The following is a 14,825-nucleotide window of genomic DNA, read 5'->3' as shown; positions in this document are numbered from 1 at the left end:
TCTGTAGTGGCTGCTTGTAATATTCCAATATAAGCTTGTATGAAATTGTGGGTTCAATTTAATTAGTAAAAAGCTAATTGGGTGAGGCCATGTCCAAATTCTTCCTTAGATCCCTGACTGGGCCCAATATGTGACTTAATATAAATAGGAGAATAAAGGAGACAGAAAACACACTTATTCTCATTAAAATTTTTGTCCCCTCCCTTTTGAGAGAGAGATTTCGAAAATTACTTCTTCCGTGAGTAGAGTCATGTCTTCGTTATTCGAGTCCTAGTATTCTGGTGAAATTTGCCCACATAAATATCAGTATACAGTCTGGGACACCAGACAGAAGATCCGAGGTTGAGTTCTGAAGATCTTCACGTGGAGAAGACGCAAGCCATCTTCGAGTCTTTGGAGAATCAACAAGGTAAATTGGCTTACTCCGTAGTATGCATGTTTTAAGATTTATTTGTACTAATGCATGATTTAAATTCAAGTTATGAGCATGATACATGTGATAATTGCACGAATAGAATTTGTCTAAATAATCTGCTAAATAAATCAAATTCATGTGATCGGATTTTATGCACGGTTCTGCTGCCAACCCCTTCAGTTGGATATATGCAATACGAGAGAACTCGGGGGTCGGCTGGAATGCTGCAGGGGCTTCCGATTAAACCTCCTGGGACCCGCTACTGGCGCCTCCCCTAGACGCCCGCATCGCCGTCTTTTGCCCAATCGGGCGGCGGCGGCTGTGGTTAAACGAGGGAGGACTCGGGATATCTTCGGCATCGTCGAGGAGGTCGGTAGAGCCAGCGCTGTTGCTGTAGTCGCCGCTGGAGTTGATCTTCTGCCACTTCGGCCAGCCAGCGGCGACACCCGCCCGAAACTTTGCCGACTCCATCAGCACCACATAGGAGTCCAACTGGTTAAACGTGTCGTGCTTGCCGCGCTCGGGGAACTCCACCATCGCCATCCGCTTCGCATCCTCCAATGTCCGGCTGCTGGTAAGCATGCGGCCGTTGTTCTCGTATAGGCCGGCAAATATGGAGACATCGGTCTTCAGTCGGTCCCATTTCTTCCGGCACTCTTCAGTTGTGTGATACCTTCCATCCGCCGGTTTAAACGAACAGTAGGCTTGAGAGATGCGTTTCCACATGTTGTCTATCCTCTGGTTGCTCGAGCGAATGGGATCATCGCAGACATTGATCCAGGCTTTTGATAAAGCCACACACTCCTCCTCACCCCACACGGTCTGCCGTGTCTCATCATAGTCGTCATCCGCCTCGGCCCCCGCCTCCTCCGCCTCAGCCCTCGACTGCGAGGACTCACCCGCCACCCCCTTACCCTTGTCGCGGCCACTGCCTCTACCCTCGCCTTTCTTCGAACTACCCTGACGGCCTGCAGCCGGTGGACTCTCAGTAGGAGGCACCCTAACCGGAGATAGATGCAACTCCTCCAGTGAGAAAGTCTCAGCGGAAGTGTACTGAGACTCTAGTGGAGTACAGGTCTGGGATGCCCCTGTAAAGAAATCAATAGTGGGGCGATAGACATTGTCCCCAAGCGACCCAGCAGTGGCCGACTGCCCCTGCATCATCCCGCTCATCTGGGTCATCATCTGGGGCATCATCCCGCTCATCTGGGCCGTGCCGGCACTCATGCCCGCCATTTGGGGCATCGTCCCTGCCATCTGGGGCCAAGCGTACATGTTATAGTACTGTGGCGACATCACCCCCGACAACTGGGGCGTCATCCCCGGCATCTGGACGCCCGTTCCACTTCCAACCGGGAACGAGGGTGTTTGTGTTTCCCTAGTGGCTGGGGAGTCGCTGTCGTGGTGTTCCATTTATCTTGAATAGAAATGAGAGTAGAGAGATCGAAACTCGTTAATACAAGTGGTGCAAATGAAAATGAACCGAAACGAGCCGTATATATAGAGTTTTTTTTAATCAAAAATTGCTCTCGTCCGTGCGGTCGTCCGTCGGGCGCCCACCATAGTGGAAGAGACGACGGACACCGTTACGGACGAGCGCAAAAACCGACGGACGAAGGGTCGTCTGTCTGGCTCCTCCGTGAGCGGGACGCCGGTGTCAATAGTGGACGAGGGCGACGGACGAGCGGCTCGCCGGTCGCTCGTCCGCCGACTCGTCCACTATTGTGGATGATCTTAAAGATGATGTATGAATTAAATATTTGAAATTAATTTTATACATTACATTGTAAATTATGAGTATGAATTATTGGAAAAGAGCGACTTTCGGCTGTCAAATACGAACAGAAAAACTGAAAAACCGTCCAATGCCGATCAGCTTATTTTTATATTTTAATGAGAAAAAACTATAAATACTATCGTAAATGATACATATGAATAAGAATAGAAAAACTCCCCAACGAATATCAGGATCATTTTCTTATTTTAAATAGAGAAAACTACAAGTTTAGTATTCATACTTTTCTATTTGCATATTTATGGTTTTCATACTTCAATTTTTTTTTATCATGAATATGACTTTTGCTCTATTTTGTGATTTTTGACTTTTTATTAAAATGTGGTCAAATGATAATTTTACGATTTTGATCCACAACATTATATTTTAAATTATTACATCTTGGACAAATGAAAACGGTCCGGATTAAGTCCATGTTTTAAATTACCGGTGCGGGTGTCTCCCTCCTGTTTTAAATAAAAACGTTGAGCGTTTATTTTTTACTGTTTCGTCCGAAATGGACTAAATCCAAATCGTTTTCATTTGTTTAGGATGAAATAATTCAAAAGAAAATAATCTGGACCAAAATCATAAAATCTTCATATGTTTCGGACCACATTTGGCCATGACTCTAATTTAAAACATAAAATGACCATATTTCGCAAAGTAAATTACACAGAATTAATAAAATGAATGTGTTACCTCTTGTATGAACTAAAATAATCTAAAAAAATGGCATCCACGTTTTCAAATTTTGAAAGTTCTAAAACAAATCTGATCCATCAATTTTTTAATTTAATGATTGAGATTTGATCTCTTGTTATGCTTTATGATTTCGTGAGTGTCACCATATTTAGAGTGACAACATACCACTAATCCTAACTCTTAGATCTATAAAATTGACGCCTGGGATTGAATTGATGAAATATAGTCTGGATTGCAGTATTATGTGTTGGATATTGCAGGCGTGGGTATTTTAGTCAATTCCCAAAAATTTAAATTAGAAACGGATTTGGTAATATGTAAATTGCAAATACTACTGGGTAATACTGCAATATTCCTAAAGTAGCACAAAAATCTGGTAAGGTAAAAAGCTATTACGAATTATGCAGGCGTGTAACACTGCAATATTCATAGAGTAGCACTGCAATATGGTTATAGACTGAAAATAGAGAATACTGATTTTACCCTTCAGCGTTTTTATATATTTCAATTTAATTAAAATAGGCTATCAGCTTGAGAATCACACGATCTTCAGATCTAACGACCTAAAATAGTGGTATAGTGTTAAAATAAAGAGGGTTGTCATATTAATACATCCCCTACCCTATATATATGATAGTGACAAAAAAATGCTATCCCCATTCCGAGAATATATCACCAGTCCTTTCATACCAAAGTGGAACTATGAGTTGGTGCGTCCAACTAATAATTCTTTGAAAAATGGAAATATCCTAATCCAATTAGCAACCACTATTTATGTAAAATTGCTTAATGGTAGAAATTACCATATGTTTTTTACCTCCCATGGTACATAATATAACAATATTATTTTTATGTGTCTTCTCTTGGCGTCAACAAAAAATTAGTTATACAATAATATTTTGTTATAATTATTTGAAATTTATGAGTATAATTTTTTCTTATTTATTTATGTATATAAATATATATTAAAGTTAAAAATATACACAAATAAAATGAAAAAAATGAGACTCCTATTGGCGGACGGAGTGAGTATTTATTAGCATATTAATTAATTTATCTTTCTTGATAGTATGTCAAAAATTAAAATAAGAAAATTAATTACAAATGTAATTCATTTTATATTCTATTAAACGAGACATTTAGAATATTAGTCGAATTTAAATTTAATGAAAAATTATAAACTTATTAATCCATACATTAAATTGACATTTGTAGTTCGTTGATAATTAACATTCACGTACAATAATATTAATATATGCTATACACACGCTTTTAATAATCTAATTTTATTGTACATGGATTATTAATATTAAGATAATTACCATACTGAGAATCCTAGGTAACTTTTCCATACATAAATACCTATTAAATAATTTACTGTAAATAGTAGTGGTCTAATTGGGTATGTATTTTTCCTTTCGTCAAAGAATTATAAGTTGGATATACCAATTCATAGTGCCATTTTGTATGGAAGGGCTAGTGAATATTTTATCTCACGTTCCGTCATAAGCGAGACACTTATTTTTGCCACAAGATTTAATAAATTAATATTTAAAGAGTTAAGTGGAAATAGAGTAAAATATGAAAGAGAAAAAAAGTAAATGGATGAAGAGAAAAAGGTGTGTATTATTTTTTGTTAAAAAAGGAAATGACTCACTTATAATGGGACGTAGAAGTAATAACTAAATTCTAATGCATAACAAGAGATCAGTCTCAACCATTATTAGATCAAAAAATTGAAGGATGAGATTAAACATACAAAGGTCATTTTTAGATACCAATTACGTCATTTTAAGATCGTTTAGTTCATACGAAGGGTATGCCATCATATAAACTAAAACAATCTAAAAATGATTTATGTATTACTAACTAAATCAATCTAAAATTGACCTAATTAGTGTCTAAAATGACCTCCGTGTTTGGTTATTTGGTTACGCATTAGTATTTGGTCATTTTCTAAAATTACCCTATATATATATGTATACACATATAGGACTAGGGGTGCGTTAGGGTGACACCACTCTTAAAAATGACACCGTGACAACAACTTAGCATACAATCTGCGATATATAGGTGATGTGTATCAAATTGTAGTCCTTTATTGCATCTTAACACACTTTTTAAGGTGGAAAATAGACTCATTTTGATATATTGTAGGACAAAAGACCAAGCTATAAGAGAGAGCGGAGAAAGGAAAAATGGTCTGAATCTGAACAGTAATCAGCCCTTCAAGATCAATTTCAAATGCTTCTAAAAGACCATCATTGCATGCATCTTCGAAAGAACTTCGCGTGGATACCTTGCACGCCTCAAGCGGAATCCGGTAGAAGAAGATATAGCTATTTTACGAAGACTACGCAATGTAGTGAAAAACGCGCGACCGAACGTATAAACGCCCGACCTGTGTTGAGAGTCAGAGAAAGGCCCGACAGTGCATGTTTTCGAGCCCTAACTATTTAAATAGCTAGGTCACGAATTCCAAAGGATCTTGGGCGGCTGGAGGAGATTTTTGGAGAAAGAAAAAGGCTTGGAATCCATTTTTGGGAGAAAGAAGAAGAGGCCTCAGGCTAATCCTTCCCTAATCTTGCCCATATGGTAGCATTTACTTGTTTTCTAGTATTGTTGCCCACTATGAGTGGCTAGATTTTAGGTATTACTCCTAGTTAGTGAGGGAAGCTTTAAATATGAATCTACAATTGTGTTTTGATAGATTTCCATATTTTGGTTCTTATCTATGTCTTTATTACAATCCGTGTTGAGTTTTTCTAGCAAACTTAATCCGGTAAAGGTCTTAACTTCAATGTCTCTTTAACTTGGAGTAGGGAGCTAACATAGATAAGAAACCCTGGCTAAAACTGATCAGGGGATGGTCTGAGGTGGATCTTGTGTGTTGAAAGTTTTTAGAAGCTAATCCCGAGGTTACTATGCGACTGTGGGAGTGAGGGGTTGTTCAGTAGAGCCTAGGAGACCTGATCAACTTATCCTAGGTGTAAAATTCCACGATCAGTGATCAGCTGTGTGAGAGCGTAAAATCAACACTATCCTGATAAATATTGGAAAGTAAATAGACTTTAGGATTCATGTGAACAAGCAACCTAAGAGTAGTCTTCCCTCTTTATCGTGATTCCCTTGCATTTTTCCTTCTCATTTCGGCCTTCACTCACCCCTTGATCAAAAACCCAAAATTAAACTATTTTAACACATTTTAGTTAGATTTACTAGTTTTAGCAATTAATCTCCTCTTTGTGAGTTCGACACCTTTTATACTGCATTGCACATCTATATACTTGCAAAAGTAGTATTTTTAGGAATTATTACTTTTTTTGTGTACTTAAATTGCCTAAAAATCACAACAATAGATAAGCAATCTGCGATACATAAGCAAGCAACTAAGCATAATGTTTCAAGCAACAACGATATGAAATCAAAGCACTATGGTGACACCATAGTTAAAATGACAACCTAAGCAAGCACTATGGTGACCCCATAGTTAAAATGACAGCCTAAGCAAGCAATCTGTGATACATAGACAAACAACTCGTCATATGGTTACAAGCAATCTGCGATACATAGGCAATCAAACTTACTACGTGACAGACTACGGTTGAATCTGCTCATAAATCTAAGGGTCCTCATTGGTGGTAGGTTATAATTTCCTAAAAATACTACTTCTGCAAGTATACAGACGTGCAATGCAATATAAAAGGTGTCGAGCCCACAGGGAGGAGATTAATTGCTAAAACTAGTAAACCTAACTAAAATGCAGTAAAATAGTTTAATTTTAAACTATACTACTTATCTTATTTTTTTAACTATACTACTTTAGTAAATCTAACTATAATCAAAATTAAACTATTATATTTTTTATAGTTAAATGAATATAAAATTAAATAATATGGAAGTCATTTTTGGTCTGTTTTTAGTTCAGTTGAAAAATACAGATTTAAAAAAATAAGAAGATTATTTTTAAATCATTTTAAAAAATAATGTATGAAGTATTGTAAAAAGAATTGACTCGACAGTCAAATAAGAATTGAAAAACTGGCCCAATGGATATTCGACAGTTTTCATGGTATATTGCTTTTCAAGGGATTTATGATTAGAAAAATATGAAAATATTGAAGAGTACGTTAATAGCCGAAATAAATTTAATAGTAATAAATTAGTCTAGTCTGTCGTTCTTTGACTTATTTCAGTATGTGAGTTTATGATATTTGGTTTTTATATTAGTATCCGACTCAGTTATTATATCAAATGTCCCAGTTATTGAAACTTTTAAGACCAAAATTTATAAGATAATCAAACCTTTAGACTTGTATAACGTTTACACGTTTCATAAGAAACCTAAGAGCATCCGTAGCGGCGTCTTCCTCCGGGCTCGGTCTCGTCCTTTTAAGACCAAAATTTATAAGATAATCAAACCTTTAGACTTGTATAACGTTTAAACGTTTCATAAGAAACCTAAGAGCATCCGCAACGGCGTCTCACTGCGGGTTCGGTCTCGTCCCGGCGAGATGAGCCTGCAGCGAGACGCCGCTATGGAAGCTCTGTCTCGTCGCTTAGTGATACGAGACATTAATGCCATAATCTTCCATATCTTTTATTTAGTTATCTTTTGATTCATAGTATCTTTTCATATATTGTTTTCTTGTTCCATAAGCTAGTATTCTAGTATTATAAATAGGGATAGGTTGTTATCATTTTATTCATTCAACCAATTAATGAAATCAATATTTCGCCCAACTTGGCTTGAATCACAAAACTCTAATTCTCTACCTTTCTTCCGACTTTTAATTAACTAAGAAAATAAAACTAACATACTAAAGACTATTTACACTAACTACTAAGGACTTGACCGGGTTACCTTAGGATGTCACTTGATCAGTTTAATAGATTAAGACTTTGTCGCTTGATTAAGCAGACTACCCATGAGTACCCGATCATCCCTTTTACCCGATTACTGGAGAGAGAGTTAGGCATGAGTAGTGGAATGTCGTCCACCATAAATGCCTCCATTCCTTCTCTGTATGGCTTTACCCTATGACCATTCACCATGAAGGAAGGAGAATCTGGATTGCTTCCTTGGAGTCCGATTGCTCCATTCTTTCGGAGGGCGATAATGGTATAAGGACATATCCACCTTGATCTGAGCTTTCCTGACATCAATTTTAGTTTGGATTGGAACAGCAGTCCCCTCTGGCCCACCTTGAGTTCCTTCTTGTGAAGGTTTTTATCGTGCCACATTTTAATCTTTTCCTTGTACCACATGGCAGAGTCATAGGCATCCAGACGGAGCTCTTCAAGCTCCTGTAGCTGCATTCTTCTCTCTGCAGCTCCAGCCTCGGTGTTCATATTCATTTCTTTGACTGCCCAGTAGGCTTGATGTTCCACCCACACAGGTAAATGGCACATTTGTTAGGATTTTGTATACTAGAAATCACCTTTCGAGTGATTGGATACTGTAAAACTCTACTTGTTATTTTCCAATGGATAAAACATACTCCCTCTGTCCCATTAGAAATGAAACGTTTTCCTTTTTGGTCTGTCCCATTAAAAATGAAACGTTTCTAAAAATGGAAATAATACTCTCTCTACTTTTTCTTCTCTCTTACTTTACTCTCTCTTCATTAACTCACAAAACAACACTACATAAAATCATGTGCCGAAAAGTAAATGTTGCATATTTAATGGGACGGAGGGAGTATTATTTTTGTCATAATGTTGTTATGTTTTACATTTAATGGTTGTCTATTGCATATTAAAATGTATAAGAATGTAACAAAGTCTAAGTCTTTGTTCTAGTAGACCGGTTGTGGGCGTCGTCCACTTTAAGGTAACACGGTCAGTTCTGAACAAAGAAAAAGAAGAATTTCACAACCCAGATAGGCCTAGACTACCTATCGTGAAAGGTTGCAATGTTAGTCTGATTATTTCTAACAGCACTGGATGGATCTAACAGCAAGACGAGTCTTTATGCTATCTACCGAAAGACGAGGTCTTGATAATAATTTCTTAATCAATGTACGTTAGCATTGAGCATACGATATTGAGTACCAAAGGTGCGGGTTTTTCGTAACCCAACGATCCAGGTATATTGGGTAGTGGTGATCATTATCTAGCGGTGCTAGGATTGCTATTACGTTGAATCGTGCGCGAGAAGAGTCTCGTTTGATAACATCCACAAGAGGAGCTCGAAACAAGGTTTTATTATTCGGAACCTAGCTAGTTGGAGTTTGATTACTCTATGAATAATAAATAAGAGTTTCTTGCTAAGTCCACTCTCGGAGATTAAATATGTTGATTAATTAAGTCCATAGCAGACATTAATTAATTAATGGATGTTTCTATCTTAAGCGCGGGAAATGAATTGAACACAAATAAAGGAAACCCGAAGTACTTGTAATTTCGAATTTGGAAAGGCACTGCAATATTACTTCTGTAGTGGCTGCTTGTAATATTCCAATATAAGTTTATATTAAATTGTGGGTTTAATTTAATTAGTAAAAAGCTAATTGGGTGAGGCCTGATCCAATTCTTCCTTAGATCCTTGACTGGACCCATTTTGTGACTTAATATAAATAGGAGAATAAAGGAGACAGAAAACACTTTTTCTACATAAAAATTTCGTCCCCCTCTAGAGAGAGAGAGTTCGAAATTTGTGCCTCTTCCGTGAGCAGTTTCTGTCTTCTATTATTCGAGTCCTAGTACGTTGGTGAGATTTGCCCACACAAATATCAGCGTATAGTCCGGGACACCAGTCAGAAGATCCGAGGTCTTGTATTGAAGATCTTCACGTGGAGACGGAGCAAGCCATCATCGATTCTTGATTGAATCAACGAGGTAAATTGGCTAATTCCATAGTAAGCATGTTTTACGGATTTTATATGCTAAAGCATGTTTTAATTCAAGTTATGAGCATGATACGTGTGATAATTGCGCGAACAGAATTTGTCTGAATAATCTGCTAAATAGATCAAATTCATGTGATCGGAGATTTATACACGCTTCCGCTGCCAACCCCTTCAACATTTTCCCAAATACCAATCGGTATGGGGACATTCCGATAGGCGTTTTGAAAGCTGTCCTGTAGGCCCAGAGTGCGTCCTCCAGTCGGCGGGTCCAGTCTTTCCTGATGGGATTGACTGTCTTTTCTAGAATTGCCTTGATTTCTCTATTAGAAACTTCACCCTGTCTATAAGACTGCGGGTGATAAGGTGTGGATAGGCGGTGGTGGACTACATAATTTCGCATCAAGGCTTCGATAGTTCTGTTGACAAAATGAGTTCCTTGGTCAGAGATAATGGCCCGTGGCACCCCGTATCGGGTAAATATGTTTGATTTCAAGAACTTCGCCAATTCTCTGGACTCACACGTCCTAGTTGCCTTCGCCTCGATCCATTTAGACACATAGTCCACTGCCAGTATGTAGAGATTGTCTTCAGACGCGGGAAAGGGTCCCATGAAGTCCATTCCCCATACATCAAATATTTCACAGACAATAATGGGAATCTGAGGCATCTCATCTCTTGTAGATATCCCTCCAGTAAGCTGGCATCGAGGGCACCTTTTGCAGAATTCGTAAGCATCTTTATGGATGGAAGGCTAGTATAACCCACTATCAAGTATTTTCCTTGCTGTCTTCTTTGGTCCAAAGTGGCCACCGCAAGCTAGTTCGTGGCAGTGGATCATCACATCTTCCTGCTCCCATTCGGGTATACAACGTCGGATTACTTGATCTGCCCCTATTTTCCATAGGTAGGGATCGTCCCATTAGAAGTACCGGGAATCGCTCTTAAGCTTCAACTTTTGTGCCCTTGTAATCTCATCACCCCCGGGCAGCTCTCCTGTTACCAAGTAGTTGGCCATGTCAGCTAACCATGGCTCTTTCCGCGTGTGTTGTTCCTTACTTCCTTGCTCAGCTTGATCAACCTCTTCCACTTGGTTGACCCACTGACATTCAGACGTTGTCTTGACCAGATATAGGTGTTCCTCAGGGAAGGCGTCTGAAATGGCTTCACCGTTATCGTCTTGCAAAATTCGACTTAGGTGATCAGCCACTTTGTTCTCGCATCCCCTTTTATCCACTGCTTCTCAATCAAACTCCTGTAAGAGGAGTACCCATCTGATCAACCGTGGCTTCGATTCTTTCTTCGTCAAGAGGTATTTGATGGCCGCATGGTCCGTATACACTATCACTTTAGACCCTAGCAGGTAAGGTCTGAAGTTCTCGAATGCGAAGACCACCGATAGCATCTCCTTCACGGTCACGTCATAGCTCCTTTGTGCCTGATTCAGAGTTTTGGAAGCGTAGAAAATGACGTAACTCTTTCCTTCGATCTTCTGACCTTATACTGCCCCCACAGCATAGTCACTAGCATCGCACATCACCTCAAATGGGTGATTCCAGTCGGGGGCACGTATTATTAGGGAGCTTATCAATCTATCCTTCAGAAATTGGAATGCGGCTTTGCAGACATCTGAGAATTCAAACTCCATATTGTTCTGGAGAAGTCTCGTCAGAGGCCGGGCTATCTTCGCGAAATCTTTGATGAATCTTCTATAGAACCCAGCATGCCCCAAAAAGGCTCTGATCTCCTTCTGGTTGGTGGGGTATGGAAGTTTTGCAATGACCACTACTTTTGCTGGGTCGACCTCGATTCCCCTGCTTGACACTATATGTCCCAAGACTATCCCTTCAGTAACCATAAAATGGCATTTCTCGAAATTCAGAACCAAGTCCTTCTGGCCGCATCTTTCTAATACCCTATTTAGGTTATGCAACCCTTGATCGAAATCGTCTCCATAGACAGTAAAGTCGTCCATGAAGATCTCAATGCAGTCTTCCAACATGTCCGAGAAAATGCTCATCGTGCATCTCTAGAAGGTGCCCCGGGAATTACAGAGGCCAAAGAGCATCCTCCTGTAAGCGTAAGTGCCAAAGGGGCAGGTGAACGTCGTCTTCTCTTGGTCATCTGGATTTACAGCGATCTAGAAATAACCACTAAAACCATCCAGGAAGCTGAAGTACTGCTTCCCTGCCGATTTCTCCAACATTTGATCAATGAACGGCAGAGGAAAGTGATCCTTCTTCGTAGCTTGATTCAGCTTCCTATAATCTATGCACATTCTCCACCCAGTAACTGGCCTTGTCGGGATTAATTCATTTTTTTCATTTTTTACCACCTGAATCCCTCCTTTCTTAGGCACCATGTGTACTGGGCTGACACAGTTACTGTCGGGAATGGAATAGATAATCCTGATCGAAACCAACTTGACAATTTCCTTCAGCACCTCTTCCCTCATGTTGGGGTTGAGTTTCCGTTGTTGGTCGCGGTGTGGCTTGGATCCTTCTTCCAGTCGTATGTGATGCATGCATAAGTCTGGGCTGATGCCCACCAAATCTGTCAGCTTCCAGCCAATAGCCTTTTGATTTCTTATTAATACTTCCAACAATCTGTCTTCCTGCCATTGGGTCAAATGGCTGTTGATGATAACGGGCATTGTTTCACCCTTACCTAGGTAGGCGTACTTTAGATGTGCTGGAAGAGGTTTCAATTCCTTTGCGAGCTTTGGCTCTTCATCGGACAGAGGGTTCTCTGCTGCTTCTTGTTCCAGTGGCTTGCCTTGATCAAGTCGTTTCGCTAAGCTAGACACTTGAGCTTTCCCACTTGACCCAGCTAGCCTCGGGCGCTTGCTAAATTCCGATATCACCTTTACGACGGCTTGGTTGTTCATCTCTCCGACTTTCATGGTATCGTACCACTCTTCTACAATTTCGACCTCCTTATCTGCAGCGGAGTCAGTGAAATGTCTCTTTAGGAATTCTTCCTCCAAATACTCCTGTACCAAGGGCTCAGTCACATCTATGGAGTATACGTTTTCGCCGTCAGCTGGCTTCTTCATGGCTTCATCAATATTGAACATATACTGCTCTCCTTTGAAATCCGGGCTTATCATCCCATTTCGGACGTCTATAATAGTGCTGGCTGTTGACAGGAACGGTCGTCCTAGTAGGACTCCACTCGACTCCTTTGCTGCGGGTTCCGTCATCTTGATCACAAAAAAATCAGCTGGGTATAGAAAGTTATTCACCTTAACAATCACATCTTCAAGAATTCCCTCGGGGTGAATACACGATCTGTCGGCCAATTGTATCATTATGTCAGTGTCGACGAGCTTGGTCGCTCCTAACTTCCGATAGATGGAGTATGGCAGAACGTTGATTGATGCCCCTAACTCGCACATAGCGTGCTCCACCTGGATGTCTCCGATAGAAATATGGATTGTGAACATTCCAAGATCAGTTTTCTTGGAGGGGAAGTCGCTTCTCTGGATTACGACAGAGACGTTCTCATCTGTAATTAGTCTCCCTTCCTCATTGACCTTCCCTGCCAGGTAGTCTTTAATGAACTTGTTGATTGGGGGCATTTTTAACGCCGTCAAGAGCGGTACCTTCATATCCACGTCCTTGAACATACTTGCCACATCGATTGTGGCATCCCTTTTCCTTGTCATCATTCCACGGTATGGATAAGGCTTAACCCTTTCAGTTTCCTCCTTCTGAATTTCTTTCGAGGCTTCACCTCCCACCTTTTCCTTGCCATTTTCTTTCACTTGATCCACTCTACTGGATTCTCCCCCTTCTTCACGGCTTGGTCTAGAACCAGTTGCTGGAGATATCGCAGGATGGCTGGGGCCTTGGTAGACTTTCCCCGACCTCAGGGATACTTCACTAATATTCTCACAACCAGGTGGTTGCGTAGTGGCTTCATATCCCTTCAACTCGCCCAGCGACACTGCAACTTGAGAGAGTTGTTTCGTCAGCATCTCCAACGCCGCCCGCTGCTCTTTCTGAGCCTCCTGGATTTCCCGCATCACATCATTTGGATGGTGCGGTACCAACATATCTCCGTGGCATTCGTTGGGGTGTCGGTTGTATCTTTGATTCGGCGGTCCCCCACTATAGTTGGGTTACGGGTAGTCAGATTGCCCGTAGTGTTCTTGCTGATATCGCGGCTGATTGTTGCTGATTTTCCCGTAGGTGTGGTGGGATGTAGCTGACCATCTGGTTGTTCGGCTACCTTCCCTGGTTGCTAAACTGAGGGCCTTGCTGTCTGTACCCCCAGTTTCCCTCCAGTTGTCTGCTTGACCAGTTGGGCTGTCCTCCACTGGACCAGTTTCCTTGAGGTACGTTCTGTATTCTGTTCCCTCCAGTGTTTGGTCTATCCTGGATCCGTGTAGGCCAGTTGAGTTGCCCTTCAGAGGGTTGTACTTGCTGGATTGATAACTAGAGCGGTTGGTTCAAATTTTGATCAGTCCATCAAAAATTGGGGTGGTCCCTCCATGGGGCATCTTTCTGTTTTCCCTGGATTCAGTTGCCATTTGTGTTCCAGTGGCCAACGGCATTTACTTGGGCATGCGGCTCCACCTCAGGGAGAAACTCGCAGTAGTAGTAGTGATGCTCTTCTGGTGGGGACGGTTGCGGCACATACTGCGTTTCCTTTGGTGTAGGTGGTGGAGATGGTCTGGCTTTCTCTACTGCCTCTAGGAATTTCTTTTCCATCTGCTCAAATCGAGCCTCCAACTTTTCATCATTGCACGCCTCTGCTACGTGCACTGCCCCTCTCCTATATTTCCTTTGGGATGTCTCATACGACCGCTTGGCCTCAATAAGCCTCTCCAGGATATTTTCGGCTTGGTTAAATGCGGTTTTCGAGAAGTCCCCTTGAGCTGCGAGGTTGAGGTCATTCTTGCTATCCACAGTGAGTCCACTGTAGAAAACAGAGTAGATTTCCTTCTCCTCCATCTTGTGGTTGGGGCATGCTTGAAGCAAACCTTGGAATCTGCCCTAGTACTGGCTAAGGGGTTCATCGTACTCCTACCTATCCTCTGTAATCTCCCTTTTCAGAGCAATAGTCTTCGATGTTGGGA

General features: G+C 40.8%; 1 protein-coding gene across 1 annotated transcript; it reads right to left on the bottom strand.

The window, feature by feature from the left end:
- Positions 1-6,241: 6,241 nt before the first annotated feature.
- LOC121764283 lies at positions 6,242-11,762 on the bottom strand. The gene is made up of 6 exons (XM_042160327.1): positions 11,247-11,762; positions 11,013-11,180; positions 10,675-10,844; positions 9,896-10,458; positions 7,932-8,272; positions 6,242-6,262 (listed from the first exon to the last, which is right to left on the bottom strand). The coding sequence occupies exons 1-6, from the start codon at positions 11,760-11,762 to the stop codon at positions 6,242-6,244; spliced, it is 1,779 nt and encodes a 592-aa protein (XP_042016261.1).
- Positions 11,763-14,825: the final 3,063 nt, after the last annotated feature.

Source organism: Salvia splendens, chromosome 14 (assembly GCF_004379255.2).
Source record: "Salvia splendens isolate huo1 chromosome 14, SspV2, whole genome shotgun sequence".
In the NCBI taxonomy this organism is placed as follows: Eukaryota; Viridiplantae; Streptophyta; class Magnoliopsida; order Lamiales; family Lamiaceae; genus Salvia; species Salvia splendens.
The sequence above is the reverse complement of the archived record's forward strand: the minus strand, read 5'-3'. Positions and strand labels throughout refer to the sequence as shown.